General features: G+C 42.7%; 1 protein-coding gene across 6 annotated transcripts in view; it reads left to right on the forward strand.

Moving 5' to 3' along the window:
* Positions 1 to 19191, forward strand: part of SH3TC2 (SH3 domain and tetratricopeptide repeats 2) — a 232473-nt gene that overhangs the window by 137973 nt on the left and 75309 nt on the right. For all 6 annotated transcript variants that reach the window (XM_069244636.1, XM_069244633.1, XM_069244637.1 and 3 more), the window contains 3 exons: positions 2343 to 2419; positions 3921 to 4116; positions 17668 to 17807. In XM_069244636.1, the coding sequence (XP_069100737.1) occupies positions 2343 to 2419; positions 3921 to 4116; positions 17668 to 17807 (413 nt within the window). The remainder of the gene's footprint in view (positions 1 to 2342; positions 2420 to 3920; positions 4117 to 17667; positions 17808 to 19191) is intronic.

The following is a 19191-nucleotide window of genomic DNA, read 5'->3' on the forward strand; positions in this document are numbered from 1 at the left end:
TCCCTCAGCTATTCAGGTTGAGGAGAATCGCTTCCGCAGAAATCTTTTTTCCGTCCCTTTATTTTCCTCCCATTTTATTTGCCACAAAGAGCAAGGTGAGTGATAGAATTGGAATCTGCCTGCCATTGTTATGGCTATCCGTTTCACAGACAGAAGAGGCCTCCTTAACCAGAGACATAGGGGGTTATTCCAACTTTGGAGGAATTGGTAATCCGTCCCAAAAGTGACGGTAAAGTGACGGATATACCACCAGCCATATTACGAGTCCATTATATCCTATGGAACTCGTAATACGGCTGGTGGTAAATCCGTCACATTTGGGACGGATTACCACCTCCTCCAAAGTTGGAATAACCCCCATAGTCAGCAACTGCTTATCCTGCCATAGAGGCCTCTCTATTCCATGAATAGCATTTGTACGGCACTCTGATGACGAGATTGGCGTCGCTCAAGCATTCTCTAGTGCACCACTGACTGTGAATTTAGGGAGGAAATATGTGTAAACTTTATTATTAGCCAAAGCACAGGAAAAAAGGTTAAGCGCAGAATCACTGAAACCTGCCATTGTAGCTTATTTGCATCCGACTCTGGAAACTCTTCCAAATAATTATTTATTTAATTTCATGGACCGATGGGAACGCTTATTATTATTTTGTTTTAGGCGGATACAATTAAATACTTGCTTTGCTTCCTGTTAGGTTTTCAGAGTAACCTTAATTTCAGTTTGTGCCCATTTAACGGTACATCAGGGTAATCTATTTTACATTTTAACTTTTTTGTGTTTTTTTAGAGGATTTTACCAAAATGTTTTTAGCTCATTTGATGAAGTCTAGAAATCAAAGGCATTGCATCCAGGCTTACCTTTTGTTACAGCAGATATCTGATAATGAAATGTCTCTTTATGTAAGTTCTTTCTTACAGGCTGCTGTTCGTTGAAGGGGCACAATGTACCTAGATTAATACATTTCAAGAGTTACATTTTATCTTGTCATGTTTATATTTAAAATGACTGAATGTACCCATACATGTACATACATGTGATCACTGAAAGGCCATATGTGTAATTGGATTGTACTGTATGTTTTCTATTAAATGATACTTGAACTTTTAAGGCTGCTCTGCAACCACAAAAAGCTTTGAATGCAGTCAATCAGAATGTTCGGATGAAAATAATACGTTTTTTGTTATAAAAACTTGATTTGTGAATAAAAATATGTTTTTGCTGCTTGGGAAGCAACAGCTACTTTCACTTAAATTTATATTTTACTAGTAAAGGGTGCATTTACTTGCATGTTGTTCGTGGTCCATCTATGTGTGAATTCACGTTTTCGAACTCGTGTCTGTTTTGACCATTCTGCACAAAATGTTTCCCAAAAATATTTGCACTAAATTTCTCACAAATAATATTTGCATTTTTTTTGTGGGATAGACCGTGAGGTCACAAAAATACATTTTTCCTGTTCAAGCATCCCAGGAATTATTTTGTTAAATAACAGTGCACAGTAATTCACCAAGAGCTCTATTCATAAAGGTAATTTGAGGAATAAAGGTGTTTTTACTTTTCAAAAGTCTTCCAGTTTTGCCTGCCCAGGAGTCAGAAAAAGATTGCTTGCAGGCAAAAATGCATCTACAGCTGTGTATTTCTCTGACACAAGAGCAGAGTAATCCACTGTGGTAAGTCCAGCTCAAGGTGTTGGAAGGGGGTATTTCAAGGCATGGTTTGCTTTAGGAGTTTGGGAATGCCTGCAAGCATATATCAGACACTAATCTGACCCTTTCTCATCCTGGAAACGGCTGAAGATTTAGAGCCTAATTTAGAGTTTGGTGGAGGGGTTACTATGTCACAAATATGATGGATATCCCATCTGCCGTATTACAAGTTCCATAGGCTGTAATGGAATTCTTAAAGGACAGACGGGCTATCTGTCAGTCAGTTTGTGATGGAGTAACCCCTCCCCCAAACTCTAAATCAGGCCTTTAAGTTAGCCAAGGGCTGGGATTTATTATGATGGGAAAGTCAATGGCTCACCAGTACGTTCAGTGGAGTGTAGTTGAAGGGTTTTCTCCAAAATGAAAAATGTGTCGGTTAAGTGTTTCAGTGTGTCAGTTAATAAGCTGATACAGACAATTTCTGAAGTCCTTGTACAAGATCATTACCTATGGGACTTATTATTATTATTGTGGGGGTTCCACGTATTAATAGCAGTCCACATTCCAAGATGTACCAGTTATTCCAGTCTCATAGAATATCTAGAAAACTCTTTGTTTTGTCATAGCGTCCCATGTTGCCCCCTAACCTTTGCACCTGCAGATAAGTCACCTACTCCATATTCTCTTTATAGGTGGTTCCTGAAAAATTACTCCTTGGCCTGCAGTATTCCCAGTCAAGTCAGCGTGCCCGGCTCGTCCACACTCATAGGTAAGTGGTGGATGTGTGTGGGGAAGGTGTGCAGCTGCATCCCCAAGTGACCTTCTCCAGCATATTTGGGGTACAGTGGTGATTTCCGCCGCATCACGCTACAGCCAGAATTGTCCTAGAGGGTCATGCCGTCGTACTTGCGTATATTCTGTCACCAAGAGCTCTACAGCAACTGGTTGGACATAGTCCACATTCTGTGCCATGTGGTCACGATTCTTTGATGTGGGGGCTAGAGTGCTCGGAGTTTCCAGTAGCTGTGGAGTGCTCGTTTATACATAAGTGCATTTGCCCTGATTTCGCCACAATGAGATCCATTTATGCAGGCTAAAAAGATTTAGGGCCTGATTCTAACTTTGGAGGACGGTGTTAAACCGTCCCAAAAGTGGCGGATATACCACCTACCGTATTACGAGTTCCATAGGATATAATGGACTCGTAATACGGTAGGTGGTATATCCGCCACTTTTGGGACGGTTTAACACCGTCCTCCAAAGTTAGAATCAGGCCCTTAGTCTGCCAAAAAATTAAGCATGCTTTTGGCTTGTGTAGCTTGAACCCAACCTAATCTAAGTGTGGTCCGGTGAGCATGAAGCGCTATACAAATAATTGACATTCCACAACATGAGCTAACAATGAGTTTCATGGAAGGTAATGCGAGTGTAATTTTCCTCTGTGTACTTTTGACACACAGCACCTTCAGGGTCTCCAGCTTTGCACGTGCTTTCTTAGGGGCTCCTATACCCAAGTCTGCCAACTTTAAAAAGCACCCACTGCTCCTTCCACGTTTACTGGTGTTCAGTGCATTCTGTACCAAAACATGTTTGTCATTACACTTCAGCGCCACCCTCCTCATCTATTCACAGCCTCGTGCGGTTGTCTCGTGTCTAGGGGTTTATTTCACTGGAAGTACAGTCTCTTGTGCTGTGCTTACCCATGCTGCACTTCCTGCTGCCTGGCCTCACTGTTCTGGTGATGAGTCTCCCCAAACTAGACAACGCACTTCAGTAAATGAAAACCGTACTTCAGATGAGCCATTCAAAACTGGGTACAATACCACTGTATGATGCTCCATGCATGGCCCAAAAACTGTATATGCTACAGGTTTGACAACCAGAAGCGAACATAGCAGTCCAATTAGTGCCTCCTGAAACTAACACTACAAACTAGAAGTGGATGCAGAAGTGGTCCCAATGCAGGTCTTTAAACGAGGCCTCACAGTTCATTCCACAGTGGTATCACAGCCTTGCTTTGTCTTTCTAGCTACCCTTGTGTACTAAGGAACTCTCCTTCCAGGAAAGGCGCTCATTACTTTTCCAACACGTCGTCCCACGTATATTGGCAAGGACGTTGTACATACCTCCCCTGATTATGAACCAAGGATTCCCACCACCCACAGATATTGTAATTGTAATTGTATTTATATAGCGCTTACTACCCCTGACGAGGCATCGAAGCGCTTTTCGGCGAGTAGCACGCTACTTATGATTTGTTTGCATTCCAGGTCAGGGGACGTGCACCGCTACGAAAGACCACCAAGGGACCTCCTGGGACGAGCTAAGTTTCTGTGTTGGAGAACACATCGAAATCATTGGCTTCCTCCTCCCTGCACTGAGCTGGTTTGTGGGAAAGTCATCGGTCACTGGGGCTATTGGGTTCGTCAGAACAGAGAACGTGGACCTCGCCTGCTGCAAGTCACTGTAAGTACACTTGAACAGAAAGCGTGCCTCTGCACAGCTAGCAGATATATCATTACAGCAGGCAATGGCACTTGAGAAAATGTTGTGGCGTTTGCTGTCCTAGACTGCACCCCTAGTTCGGGTGAAAGATTTACCGCTTCTACAAAATACTGTTCTCTGGTGGTTAGGTATTGCAATGTTTTCTGTGGTACCAGCTGGCTATTTTTGTGATAGCAGGTACACTCAATTTCCACTAGATGGCAATGTCTGCCCATTTTCCTTACAAAATCCGTTCGTCTTCCACTGTATTGTGATGCATTTTTTCCCGTTCTATAAGAGCGTTGATTGTAGGTCTAATGTGGCAACACAAGTGTTCCTTAACCTTATGTGATCAACAGTTATAGAACTTTTGGAGTACTACTGAGAGAGGGGTTTAGGATCCACTCGCATGTTGATTTTCCTTATTACAAGATTCGATTAGACTGAAGTCGTGTGATTCCACTGGAAAGTATGGCATTATTGCACTTTTAGGCTTGTGGCAAAAGTGAAAATAGAACCTTTGCCACAATCCTAAAGGTTTATTATGATTGCAAGCCAATGCTCATGGCTAGAGGCCGGATCCATTTATTATTAAATGCTGTGATAATGGCAGTAGACCTGATGTATTTATTGTGAAAAGCATATGCTGACAGTATTACTCTGTGTAAAAGCCTGCATGGAAGAACTTTGTTATAGTGAATCACACTTGCAGCAGTAGGCAAGGGTTTTGGTATTGCTTACTCCCTGTGACAAACAGTGGATATAGAAGATTTGCTCTGTCAAAATTCTTGTTAGACCCTCTTAAGAGAGATAGCAGTTTGCTTCTCCAAGTGTAATTTTGTATACTTTTGCAATTTTATGACTGAATGCACGGTGGGCGCCTTGTAGAAAATTAAGTTTAATACAGTAGGCCGGCATTGGTTATGGTGAGAATCCAGTGATAATAGCTTTAGGCCTGCTTAGTTCACTAGGAAGAGTATTTCAGATGCCATAAGTCTGACCTGTTTATTATGAAAACTTACAACACGTGTAGTAGGACTAATTTATTTTCTCTGTAACACATATGTTAAAGTCAATAGAACTTTCAGGGAATTAGTGGTTTTTGCATTGTGTTAAACCCTGCAATTATGTATTATGTTACATTAAACTTCACAGATTGACGATGTAGGGAAATAATTTGGTGTAAGGAACCAGCTGTGACAAACCCTAGAGGTAGAAGATATGCACTGCAATAATTCTTGTTAGAATCTCTCAGAAGGCCTGGCAGGCTTAAACCTTTGCCAGGATGTTGTAGTAAAATAATAATTAAATAATAAATGCATCTCTTTAAATAAATATATATTCATATAGATAGATCAAGGGCCTTTGAGTCAGCCATTTTCTGCTATTATTGTGGCTCAGTATCATTTATACTCTCCTTCCATTCATGACAGGATACTTCATGGGGTAATGGTTCAGTCCAGACCCGTCATTGGCTCTCTTGCCTTGGGAACAATGGCATTTTCTTCTAATCATATTTGCATATCAGTCTGAAAATAAGTGCTCTTCAGTGTCAGAGTTGCTTGGCAAGTTCTTCAGTCTTTAATTTGCTCCTTGTATGGTTCCCATGCCATTCCTTAACTGCTCCTCTTTATTTCAGCTTTTTAGAGGATACTGCAGCTGTAAAACAGTGGGCTGGATATGCGTCACATTTGTGACAGAGTATACAAACCGACAATGTCGTAATCAGGCCCTTAATGTATATTTCAGTATTTTTTGGCTTCATACAGTCTTGAAACAGAGGAAAGAGGTAATGAAATGCAAAGTTGTTTCAAATAAGGGGCCACCAAATATCTACTATCCAAGACCCCAAAAATCCTTAGGATGACACTGTCCTCACCTGCTTACTACTGTTCCCGCACTCATCAAACCCCCACCCCACATCACCATCTTGTGATCATGCCTTGTTACATCCACATATACAGGGTGCTACTTTTCCATGTTTCACCAAAGGATTTCGCTTCAATTCAGTGTTCCATGCTTCAATTCTCTCAAACGTCCTTCATTGGTTAAATTACTGGCTACCGCCCACTTTAACGTATGGAACTATAATTAGAGCACTTCTGAAAAAATCATAATTGTTTGAAAGCATAACTTCAGGAGCACAGCCATTTTGCATAGGCTGTGTCAAGGTAAGCAACTGAGGCAGGAGCCTTTGACAGAACTTTTGCTAAAGACCTTATTATGGGTCTCATGATATTCCAGATTTTGATGGTTCATGGAATTTACCAGCGGAATCTGAATTACAACATCAACTGTAACTCGAGCACTTCACTTTGGCACCGTGGCTGCTAAATACTGCCCCAAAAGACGAATTATTGAGTGGGAACTGGAATGTCGACTTGGTATTCTGAAAATCCCATAATCAGGCATATTTTAGTCCACTGACTGATGCCCCGCATATCTGTAACCACGGCGGATGAAGAAAGTACTGGGCAGAAACATGCCTTGCTTGTAGTGGGCCCAGTACCATCAGGCAGCCCTTTAAACCAGAGGATAGTATACTCCTGTACACACAAACTTTTATAAACAAGATTTAAAGAAATATAGGTGTTCTTTACTTGTACATCTGGTCTGCACTACATTTGCATGTAGGTGGAACCCGAGCCTAACCAGATTCCCACACCCTAGTCTTCCATTATTTTCAGTGCTGTTGTCTTGACAACTAGACACGACAAAACATCCACAACTGCATAGAATATGCCGGGTTTGTTCTCAGAACTGTGACTAGTGCACCCAAAGTGTCCCTCAGAACACAACGCCCCAGGTTTGACCTTCAAATCAGGACATATCTGAGGAGAGTGGTCTTCGGAGAAAGAGATGTCTCTTCAAAGGTAACCTCCAGCGCTGAATAAAATATGGTCCAGGTGGCTTTTGAAAATAGTGCCAGCCATATACACAACAGGAGCTGTCCAAAAAGCACCTTTGAGGAAGGACCATTACAACAAAAAACACAGTGCAGCAAGTGGTATCATTTAGAAAAATATTTTCTGTTTGTTTCCTACAACATTGCCATCACAAAAAAAACTAGTCAGAATAAAAAAGGAAGAAGAATCGGCCAATATGTATTTTTACAGAACCCATCATTAACAAAAACAAGCTTTAAGTACATTTCAAATTCAAAAAATTGAATAATGAAGTTAGGTGCCAAGTGCTCCTGTGATCACACAGTGCAGTGACAAAGTAAAAAATGTGTGTAGAAAGCAGGGGAAAATGTCACACAGCGAGCAATCCTGATCGATAGTTATTAACATAGGTAGCCTTAGATCATTTATTTTGCCACTGTTGTTACCTGTGTTTTAGATCCCAACAGGAGTAGGTGATCATCATCATAACCAAAAATTAAAATGTGTCAGAGGCACCCAAAACTCATAGAGTGTTGCCAGCCGGTCAAATTTAGATGCACAGGTTCAACATTTCATGGAGTCAAGGGGTCCAAGAATTCATTTGAATATTTTGAGACAAAGCATGAAGCAAGATCGTCTAATCATTTGAAACAGCAGCTCACTGCTCAGTACGAAGAGTCCAAGCAGTGGGTACCCCCAAAGCAAAGAGTTGACGTGTCTTTGGAAAAACATAATGTATGAAGGAACCAGCTGATGTGAGAGTGGTGCAACAACAGTATGAGAGGTTGAGACATGAGACCAACGCAGGCTGTACATTTAGCCAGGCCATTTGGGAATCACTTGTCGAATCATGGTGTGAGAATAAATCCAGGAGAGCTATTTAAAGACAAATTTGAGGCGAAACAAGAATATATGGACACTCTACACCAGGTCAGATCTCTGTAACTAGCCACAAATCTCCGAATGTTGCTTTCAGAAATTAACACATTTCACCAGATGTGATTTCCTAAAGTAATAACATTACTCTAGGAGAGGGAATAGAACTAGACACAGTATTGTAGATGGGCTCTTCAAAAATACATAGCCTTTTCTTGTAGTTGTGTTGTCTTTCCAGCTCCACCTTACCATCCTCCTTGCTCTCCACGCTTATCCTTCATCTTGAGGTTAACCAATAAGAAAACTTGAAGATGCTCAAGGACAAGCTCACACTGTTTTTTTCTGTGCTTGAAAGTGTCCAGTTGCAGACACCCACAAGTGTGTGTAGGTGCGTGAGTGTGTGTGTGTGTGTGTGTGTGTATGAGCATAGGGAAGTGGGATTAGAATATGTGTACGTTGCTACAGTTTACAATTGTATGACTACCACACCATCCTAAGCTGTATTTATTATTATAGTTGGATATTAATCTAAACCAATTTAATAACCAATGTGCGGAATATTAAAGAACAAATCACAAGGCTTTAAATCTTCATAGGTCGCTAAATAACAGCAGTAAGAAATTGGGTTATTATTTGCAAAAGATTGGAGTCCTTCACAATTAATATGTCCTCAAATCCTCTTTACTGGAAACCAAGTATCCAGGGGATGTGGTGTGGGTTAGTACTCCAGTTCAGTGGTACGCAACAACAACACTCAATAAGTTATTACCCAGTTCACTTTTTTTTCTTATAAAAAGGAAAGGTACTTAATCATGCACACACTACTGAGTACTATACATTAATTACAAATATATACAAGCAGGTAGGTAGAATCTGAAGAGTTCCTACCCCAACAAGCCCTGACTTCTACTCACAACCCCCCATACATATGTACTAGATACAGTATTACACTATGAGGGTGTGTTATCATCAATGTGGAAGGCCTACGGGCTTTGCCAGAGTGTTACCACATTAGTGAAAGCAGAAACATATTATAATCCACCATTGTAACACCACTAAAATCAGTGAGGATAGTGCCAGTGTTCCACGCTAACCATTGTAGTATAAATCCTTCCATTGTCAGTCATCACCATTGTCAATTAAATTCAAAGAAAACTTTTTTTGCATGCACAGTAGCCACCATAAAGGTATCATACATGTAAACAACAAAACAATGATGAAAACATATGTTTCATAAAAATTCAATAGAGCAATTGTCCAAAAAACATTATGTTAAATAGCATGTGTCCTAGAGCCTCATTTCTATATTTACACTATCACTGCAGATTTAGGACCAAGCAACCGTGATCCCCACACCCCAAAGTCCATTTCTGAATGTACAGGTTCCAGTAATGCTTAAAACCATTAAAAAACTCTTGGGTTCAGGGATCTAATCCCCTGAGAGAATTAGGGCTTCTATTGGAATAAATATATATATATATATATATATATATATATATATATATATATATATATATATATATATATATATATATATATATATATGTTCAGGAGGGACTGCTGTACCTCTGGCAGCCTCCCAAACAAACTCTTTAACTCATTGGTGGAGCCCCTGCTCTTCCTGGAACACCAACCACTAGGAACAATTGGAAACCTTTGCCCCCTCTTAGGGGCTTACAGGATGGCCCTTCACCACAGGCATGGATAATAAATAAGCAATGTTGCATCACACTTTCTTTTTATTAATTCAGCCTTGCTGTTTATTTCTTCCATGGTGACCTATGCCACATCTGCCATTGTATTTACCTTCTGGGTAGCCCTTGTAATGGGATACCCAGCATTTTTACTTTCTTTGAGCTGTGTGGGAGCCCATTTCTGTTCCTATGCCTGGCTGACACGTCACTCTACCAGCATGGAAGCTGCAAGCTTGTTTCTCCTTCCCAGGAGGTGAGGTTGGTTTGGTGCGCCGTCCAATGGATGAGCACAGTAACACAGTAGCCCTCATCTCTTTCCTGGGGAGATGAGGTCCCATGAGACACAATGAATTACATACAGCCCTGGGGGACAGGTGTCCCTAGCCAAAGAAGATCTCTGGGAGCAGGCCTTATGTACACCCCCTCCCTACAAAACAATAGTTTTTTGGGGGATGCGCAGAACCCCAGGGGTTTTGCCCTGCCCGTGGAGTTTAGGATTTCCCAGCAAAGGGGAGTGCTATGCATTCCATTTCATGATGGTCCCACCGGGGTAACCAAACTTTAATTGTTTTCTCTATCTCAGTAGGGCCAATTTTCAAGATCTTGGTCTTGTTTAATTCATGGTGCTAGCTCTAACCACCAGGTGCATTTTCTTTTGGCCTCCTGACCTCTAACCTTGCTCTTCATTGATGCGCTTGATTTTTAAGGCTCCTTTCACCAGACCTGCCCTCTGCCTGGGCTCTTGATGCTCTCTTGTGCTAGAGGGGGGCATCTTCCACAGCCCATCCACATCCACCAAGCACACTTCTCGCTGGTAGCCCCAGATCCCGTGGCTTTAGCTATCTAACAGGATACCTGTTTGTGAGCAGTGGAATCAGGGCTCAGTCCCCACAACCCTCTGAGGTTCCCAATCAGACCCATTCCTCATTTTGTTCCTGAAGGTGCATTAGGGGGGCGGTGCCAATGGTAGTTGGCAGACCCATCTTACTCTTGGCAGCCATCTGTAGTTAAAGTCCCTCAGTCCAATTTCTCAGCGGAGTCAGATGGCTTCTCCTTCCAGCAGGGCGTACACTGCTGTAACCACTCCTAGGTACAGTGCCTTCTCCAGTGACTCTCCTTTCTTCAGGGGTTTTAAGTGAGCATGGACAATTCTGGAAAGTAGACAACTCTGCTCAATCCAAGGGTGGCACTTCATCACTCCACCCATGCCCCAATCCACCTGCACACCATTCTGGGACATTTAAACATAGCAACTGCAAGTGTTGTATGCAAGACCTTCATTGACATCTTCAACATCACACCCAGTGGATACAGTTGCCTGATTCCTTTCCACCAAAACGTCAAAGGGGAGCCTCTTTGATTTGATTCCAGAGGTCTGGCCTTCTTCCTTTGTTTCTGTGGGCTTGTTCAGGCCATGTACATTGTGAAGAGTTAATTAGCAGATGTGGGTTTTCCTCCCCAGTCCTTCCTTTCCAGGTAACTGGGCCAGGCACTGTTAATGGCTGTATTAAGAGGGGATGTCTTTGATCCTCTTGCCGGCTAATACTTATCTCAGTAGAAAGGACAAAGGTCTGGCATCTGATTGTGAGGTGAGCCAGGGAAATGTGACAGTTCTCAAAGTGCCACAAGGAATACAGTTATCACAAAAGTGACAGTGGATCTGCACTTGGTGTACATGTTAACCCTGAAATTGATACCTGACATGTATCTCTAGGCCTAAGTGTGATACAACTGTGCAGCGGCACAAATGTTACCCATAATGCATGGAGGGGAGCACATAGCATTTCAGTAAGCACTATGGACCTACATTATGAATGCCCACTCTCATCATAAGGCCTTCAACAGGTCAGCATCAATCCCTGAAGGGTCCATTCTATCACAGGCTACTGTTACATAGATACTGGACTGATCTAGATGGTAGAATGACATGTTCAGTCCACACACTTTATCACCCATTTGTGCTCACGTTTGGTGGGGCTAAGCCAGAGCCTAGCTCTGAAGCAACAGCATTATCTTAAAAGACAGACACTGGCAGATAGCACTTACACTTCATTTCCACAGAACGTACAGTGTGTGAGACTCAGTTGGTGAGTGTTACTTCACAGTAGAAGTCCAAAACCAGTTAGTCCAAAAGTTTAAAATCCAGAGGGATTAAATGGGCAAAACACATTTCCAATATAACTCTTAAAAGGAGGTTTTACACATAGCTCTAAGCAGAAGGATTTTTATCCCCTGAACAATGGCATTATTATTCCTAAAGTTTTACACCTTATTTATTTTAGTTGTTGATGTATTGCTTCAAACTACCTCAACACATCGGTGCTTTACAAGGGGCTACATTCATACAAGTGAAAATCTGAAATTAGGTAATTATATTATCATCATGATTAAGAGAGTATCAATGCAGGTGGGGGAGACATTCTGCATTGCGAAAGATCATTTTGTGCCTAGTTTCAGGCGAAGGATGCAGTTTATGCAAAGTCCATGCTAAAGTACTGCCTGAGTTCCCTTTTTCGAATTTGGAGTGCTTAATGGTCTTGTTTTACAAGGAAGGGATAGGAACTATGGAACCATTTTAATTCAGAGCTGGTAATCTGGCAATGCTTTTGACGTGAAGACAACAAAATTGAATTATAGGTTACAGGCTGAGATGGGAAAGTAGGCAGTAGTAAGATAGAGAAAAGGTTCACTTACACAGGGGCCCCTTGCAAGGAGAGGTCCCTAGGCAATTGCCCACTTTAAACATGCCTTAACCCTTCGGTGCAGAGGACAGCTCCAAGCCGTCCTCCGCACTGGTCCTTGCGTGCAGAGGATGACTCCAAGCAGTCCTCCTCACTCGAAGTATGAACTCCCTCTGCTGTTTACAGCAGAGATATTTCCTTTATTTTTTGGCCTCGAAGCATGAACTCCCTCTCCCTCTGCTGTTTACAGCAGAAATATTTCCTTTATTTTTTGGCCTCACGAGCTGAGCGTGCTGATTTCATTACATTGAAAGTGAAATGAGCTGATCAGCTGATTTCAATGTCACAGCTTTGTTGCTCAGGAGCATATTTGGGCCGCCAGAGCACCGAAGCACACAAAAGTGTTATCATTGGAAAGGGGAGAAGCTCCCCTTTCCAATTATACCTTTCTCTAGTGGATCTCTTCTTGGGGATTGCTGCATGAGGGCGATCCCCAAGTAGGATGCCACCCACTAGATATGATGGAGGGGGGAGCGGCCCCTTGGCACGGGCTTGTGCTCCCCATTAAAAACATTAATATTACAGTCTTTCAGCCCCCTGGGAGGTACATGGGGGCAATGACCTCCACCTGCACGCCCGTGGGGGCAGACAGTCCACTAGACACCAGGCCATGCCCTTGCCCCTGAGAGAAACAGAAATAATCTTTCTACCCTTCTTGGGAGAGTAGGAGGTGGCAGAAAGCCCACTCGATACCAGGGATTATTTTTTATTTATTTGTATTTTTTTATTGAATTATACCATCTGTCCCTCCGGTGAGGGGGGGGGGGCAGAAGGCCCACTAGATAGCAGGGATTACTCTTTTCTGTAAACTTTTAGGGGTGGTTGTTGCCCAACATGGGCATGGACATGGACCCACCCACCATGGCCATGGGGTCAATTACCTGCATCTGCGGGGGCATATGGGGCAATTACCCCCACTAGATACCAGCGATTACTTTTTTTAAATGTCTGGGTTTGGGCTGCCCAGCATGGTCATGGGCATGCCCCATCCCCATAAAAATGGGAACACAGTCTTTCTGGCCCACTCACCCCAGGGGAGCAGATGGGGCAATTATCTCTGTATGTGCCCCAGGGGAGGGGTTGTAGAAAGCCAACTAGACACATGGGATGACTTTTTTTTTAACTGTAGAGGTGGAGGCAGCCCAACATGGCCAAGCCCCCAACACCCAAAGAAGGGAAACAGTCTTTCTGCCTTCCCCCAGGCAGCAGATGGAGTCAATTACCCTTATATGCCTCCCCCAGGAGCATAGAAAGCCCACTAGATACCAGGGATTACTATTTTTTAATTGTAGGGGTGGAGGCTGTTCAGCATGGGCATGGGGAAACAGTCTTTCTGCCTCCCGGGGGCAGATGGGAACATGATTCCCCTCTGCCCTCCACCTGGGGGTGGGGGAGCAGAAAGCCCACTAGACACCAGGGATATATTTTTGTGTTTTATAATTGTAGGGGTGAAGGCTGCCCAGCACGGTCATGGCCATCACCCTTCCCCATAAAAATGGGAAAACATTACCCCCAATCTGCCATATGGTGGGGGAGGCAGAAATCCCACTGTATGGCAGCAGTATAGATTGTTAATAAAATAATGGTGTGTGTCTTTCCCAGCCTAATTTCAGACCCCACCTTCATCCCTAAAACCTCAACAGTCTTTCTGCTCCCATGCAGACGTAAACATTTCATCCCAATGAGCAAGAGAACATTTAATTCTTTTGGTTGTTGTTTTTACATCTGGGCCAGCAGAGTTTGAATAACTCCCAGGGGCATATTTATACTCTGTTTGCGCCGGATTTGCAGCTTTTTTTTGGCGCAAATCCGGCGCAAACATAACTCCATATTTATACTTTGTCGCTAGACCCGTCTAGCACCAAAAATATGGAGTTAGAGTAATTTTTTGGATGCGGGAAACTACCTTGCACTAATGAGATGTAAGGTAGGCGTTCCCGTCCAAAAAATGACTCAAACACCCGTGCGCCATATTTATCCATCTGGGTGAAAATGGCGCACGGGAGGGGGAGGGCCTTAAAAAATGACTCTAAACCCATTTAGAGTCATTTTTTAACTCCTGGGTCAGGGAAGGCATTAAGGGACCTGTGGGCTCACTTCCATGGTCTCTGACCATGGAAGCAGCCCACAGGTGCCCTTTCCTGCCCCCAGGGATACCCCCTGCCACGCTGCGCCCACCCCTGGAGGACACCCATGGATGGGGGGGAACCCATCCCAGGTAAGTACAGGTAAGTTCAGGTAAGTATAATATTTTTATTTTTTTAAGTGGCATAGGGGGGCCTAATTTGGGTCCCCCTACATGCCCCTGTGCCCAATGGCCATGCCCAGGGGACAGAAGTCCCCTGGGCATGGCCATTGAGAGAGGGGGCAGGACTCCTGTCTTTGCTAAGACAGGAGTCATTTCATTGGGGGTTGTGCATCATAAAATGGCACAAGTCCGGTTTGAGGCATGATTTTTGCCTCAAACCTGACTTGCACCATTTTTTGACGCCAAACCCCCATTTTCCCCTACGCCGGTGCTGCCTGGTTTGAGTCATTATTTTTTTTACTCTGGCCAGTCCGCAGCGCTGGCTAACGTCATTCCTTAAATAAGGCGCCTGCATGGCCGGCGGTAATATTTTTGACGCAAATCAGCGCCGGTGCTGGTTTGCGTCAAAAAGTATAAATATGGGCCCCAGTATCATCCCACTTGCAATGGTGAACAGCTGCACTTTTTGGGCTTGTCCCATTTGAATTTTTCAAGAATGTGATTGGCTTCTGTTTTTTTCCTTCCATCTTGAAATTTGCAAATATGGCAACATTGACAAATTTCTGCACTGTGGAAAAATAACACAGAGAAAAATTGAGGCATAATGTGGAAAATTGTATGAAAAATAGTTAGAAATATCCTTACATACATAGTCACTACCATTAGTCACACCATTAGTCACACACCATATGGTCTTAGCATATAAGTTTGCAAATTTTCTGAAAATAACGAGCTCACAGCTGCCGTATTGTACTGAAAAATTTGCTTCATTTTCTTGAATTCACAAATTTCTAAACATTTGTAAAATTCAGGATTTAAGAGTTTCATGAAGTATTTGAATATTAAACAAAAACAAACTATCAGCCCAATGGTTAGGTGCAGGACCTCGCGGGATGCACAAGAGGGTGGCCGCAAAGACTGATCACAGATCAGCCCCGGCATCCAACCACTGGGACGGACAGGCGTTTTGGGATAGGGCTTGGCCAAATATCAGACCCTGCCTTCGATCCCTGCTGCACGAGGCAAAACTCTGTCTGTGGTGGGGACTGGACTCGTGGGTGCTTGGAGCAGAACCTGGCTGCAGGCCAAATCCTATGCCCAAACCCTGCTTCACAGGGTCAAACAGCATGTGCCTCCCGCTTGACACATGGGTGCTGACCATGGCTCTATCTCCTAATGTTCTATTTAAAAATAACATGAAATAGCGAGAATCGGTTTGAGTACATGGGCCTTGCCTGGGACAGTAAAAAAGTGAGACTATATATGCTACTTTTGCAAGGCACGCCAAAGTGAGGGAAGCGGGAAGCACTATGTAAGATTCTGTATAAATAGCAGTACACTCCAGCACAATTCCATATGGTGGACAATAGCAGACCCAGGGGACAGGGACCCATATATCATATGTGGTGTTGTCCTCGTTTGGGTCGGTTTGGGAAGAAGTCCTGGGCACCATAGCACACAATGAGTGGAAGCCCTTGACTAATGACCCTATGTCGATTCTACAAGGTCTACCCCAGAAGAAAGCATACCCTCTTCACTGGCCTTATGAAAAGAGAATCTTACACTATCTTTGAGCAGTGAAGCAGATTCTACTGAGCCTTTAGGGCAAAGACTTCATCCCAAACACAACAGTGTGGCTGCACAATATCTAGCAATTTTTAGCACATGAAAGACGTCATACGACCTATAGAGTGCATAAGCTAAGCTCACTAGAATGTGTTCCAAATTTTGGAGTATCTTCACAAAACAATTGAAGCCTCACCTGCCCTAACTAGCTACAGCATGGGACTTCCTGTCTCATAGCAGAACACTGGTGGAAGACGACACATTATATTCATTTTCTATATTTACACACCAAAGTGGTGTCGGGAAACGGTTGATGGATGATGTGAGAGGTTGGGGATTCAAAATGTTCACTGTTCAAGTAACCTCCCATTATTCAGTGGGTAAGCTTGCCTTGTTGTTGTATGCAAAAACAATAAAGTTGATTGAAATTAAAAATGACATCAAAATCCACTGAAAAAAGAACTGTTAGAAATGTTGTTAGAAGTAGTGAAATCACTGAAAAATTCACAAGGAAAATATCGAAGAAATTCACTTAAAAAGTACATTAAAAGAGATGTTAGTGTTTGGCAGAGAGGATACTCCGTGACAAAGGTGGCAGATTACCCTTGCCGCCAAACTGCAACCCCATCCACCTGATTTACAGACAGGCAGACCTTTATTATGTAGGCGGTGGAGACTACTCCATCTCTGTCACCTATATACCGCTCTCTGACAGAGTAAGGGCCGTTGGAGGTTTGGACATATGTTCATAAGCCCAATTTAGAGTGGGTGGACATATAGTGAGTTTTTACCTTTACAAATCGCCACTCAAAATGTGAAAATCAAAAGTGGAATTTGCATATTTGCTACAGAAAAGTAGCATGATAAGATCCATTGCTAGACTCCAATCACATTTAGTTTACATTTAAGCAAAATATTTTCTGTAGGCTTTTGTTAAGGAGCTGATAATAACATGCCTTTGGGTTCCCCCTGGCTTTATGCTCTGCAAACTGTTTTAAACTTTCATGTTTCCAACTCTTTCCATTGCTGAGAGCTCCTTTGCTTCAAAAGTGCAACATTGAAAAGATGTCTTTATCACAGGACCATGTCAGCAGTCAGGTACTGTACAGCTTGTCAAAGACTCTTTCTCCAGCACTTACATCAGGTAAAGTGATCACTCCTGGATTCACTTTACAAAGGATGTCTTATGTTCTGAAAGGGGCCAATACTATAGTGGATTGGGATAATTGAGGAAAAATGACACAATATTTAACCCAAGTGTTGCAGATCCTACAACTTCTCTTCACGCTTAACTTGCTAGTTGCTAATGAGTGGTCAGGCATTGTTGATGTAGGTGATGCAGGCTCTTCAAGGTATCCATGTACCACTTTAAGAAAATTGTAATTCACAAAGAGGTCAATAAGACAAACAACAGGTAAGGCTCTCGCAAAACTCAGGTTCACCCAATTTTGTCATGATTTTTGCATCTCATCATATCTTTGCAGTGTGTGGCACTGGGTGATTTCTCTTTCTTGTCTGTCCAGGTACAGCGAGAAAAATGTGGCATTCCTCAGTGATCAAGAAAAGTCATCACTCCTCCTCCCTACTGAGGACACCACGGGTGGCTGTTCAAACCTCCTGAGTGACCTTGCCCAGACCGACATCAGCTCTGTGTACAGACTCGGTAAGTCCTGTATTTATAGGCCAAGGAAACGAAACCAGTAATTGTAAGAAAGAGACATAGCCACACACTGCATGCTTCCAACTACTATCATGTTTTCTGCACGAGTGGTGGTGAGTGTGCTGGCAAAATAACTGTCCAAAGGCAACACAAAGTGAAAAAAAATTACTTTAATTTACAATAGAACTTGCATGCATGACTACTTATGAAAAAGGCTATACTTGAAAAAGGCAAGCACGTGGTTACATACCCTTTTCACAATATTCTACTTATATCTTTGTTTCTACATAGGATGTTACCTTTGAGCCATAACATGTGACTACTGGCCAGCAGTTTTTGTAATTTCCCTACACCCGAATACAATGAGAACAGGGGTTAAATAAGAACCATTTTTGGTCTTGAAGAACGCTTCTGTCCCAGACAAGCTACATGGAGTGGCAGAAACATAGAGCGGACTAGTACCACAAAGATAAACTTGATCTAAAAGCCCTGATCTTCACTTGTGCTTTTTTAACTCTGTGCCTCGGAGGATGGAATCGATTACCTATCCAGCCACGCAATTACAGTCCATACCCTGAACAGTTTTCACAGCTAAACAAACTCTCACAAAAACCCAAGGTGGGCCCGCTGGCAGCACATTTTGCCAAGGAGGTAGCAACCCCAATGATGAAGTAACTTACCTATTATGTTTGAGGTGTTTGTGTCACTTTTTTGGAAGAACTTAACATATGACTTCCTAACAAGACCCAAATTACCGATCTACTCCAGGATATAGGAGTATTGTGCTCCAGAATTAGGACTTCAGTACACTTAATATCAACGAAAAAGAAACCTGAACTATTTCAGTGCTTTGTAACTCATTTCCTGGTAGCCTTCCGCTCTTCACTTGATGACTTCAAATTTGCAGTTTTTTTTCTAACTGCAACCTTCATAAAATTCTAACAAAACATTGAAACTTTGTGAAGGTTCCAAAATGTTTCTGTTTGTAGAAAACATAATGCTTCTTGTGTGTAGAAAAACAATGCAAAAAGTAAAGTGGCTGAAAAAAATATCTGTAACATTTAACGATCTTCATAAGAAGCTTCTTAAAATGTAAAATGGATGTAAATATTCTCTCTATATATTCAGCAGACATTTTTCCTCTTGGCTGCATTTGATTACAGTGCTAATAATTTCACTAAGCGGTGAAATATAGCTTGATATTTGGGAAAAATCTGTGGTAAAAAAGCTGTAAGGCTCTCCTGATCTTCACAACGTGTTTTCCAGATTTAGGGGGTCATTCTAACCCTGGCGGTCCAAGACCGCCAGGGCTAAAATGACGGGGGCACCGCCAACAGGCTGGCGGTGCCCCGCTGGGCATTCTGACCGTGGCGGTTTGACCGCGGTC

Source organism: Pleurodeles waltl, chromosome 7, assembly GCF_031143425.1.
Source record: "Pleurodeles waltl isolate 20211129_DDA chromosome 7, aPleWal1.hap1.20221129, whole genome shotgun sequence".
NCBI classification, from domain to species: Eukaryota; Metazoa; Chordata; class Amphibia; order Caudata; family Salamandridae; genus Pleurodeles; species Pleurodeles waltl.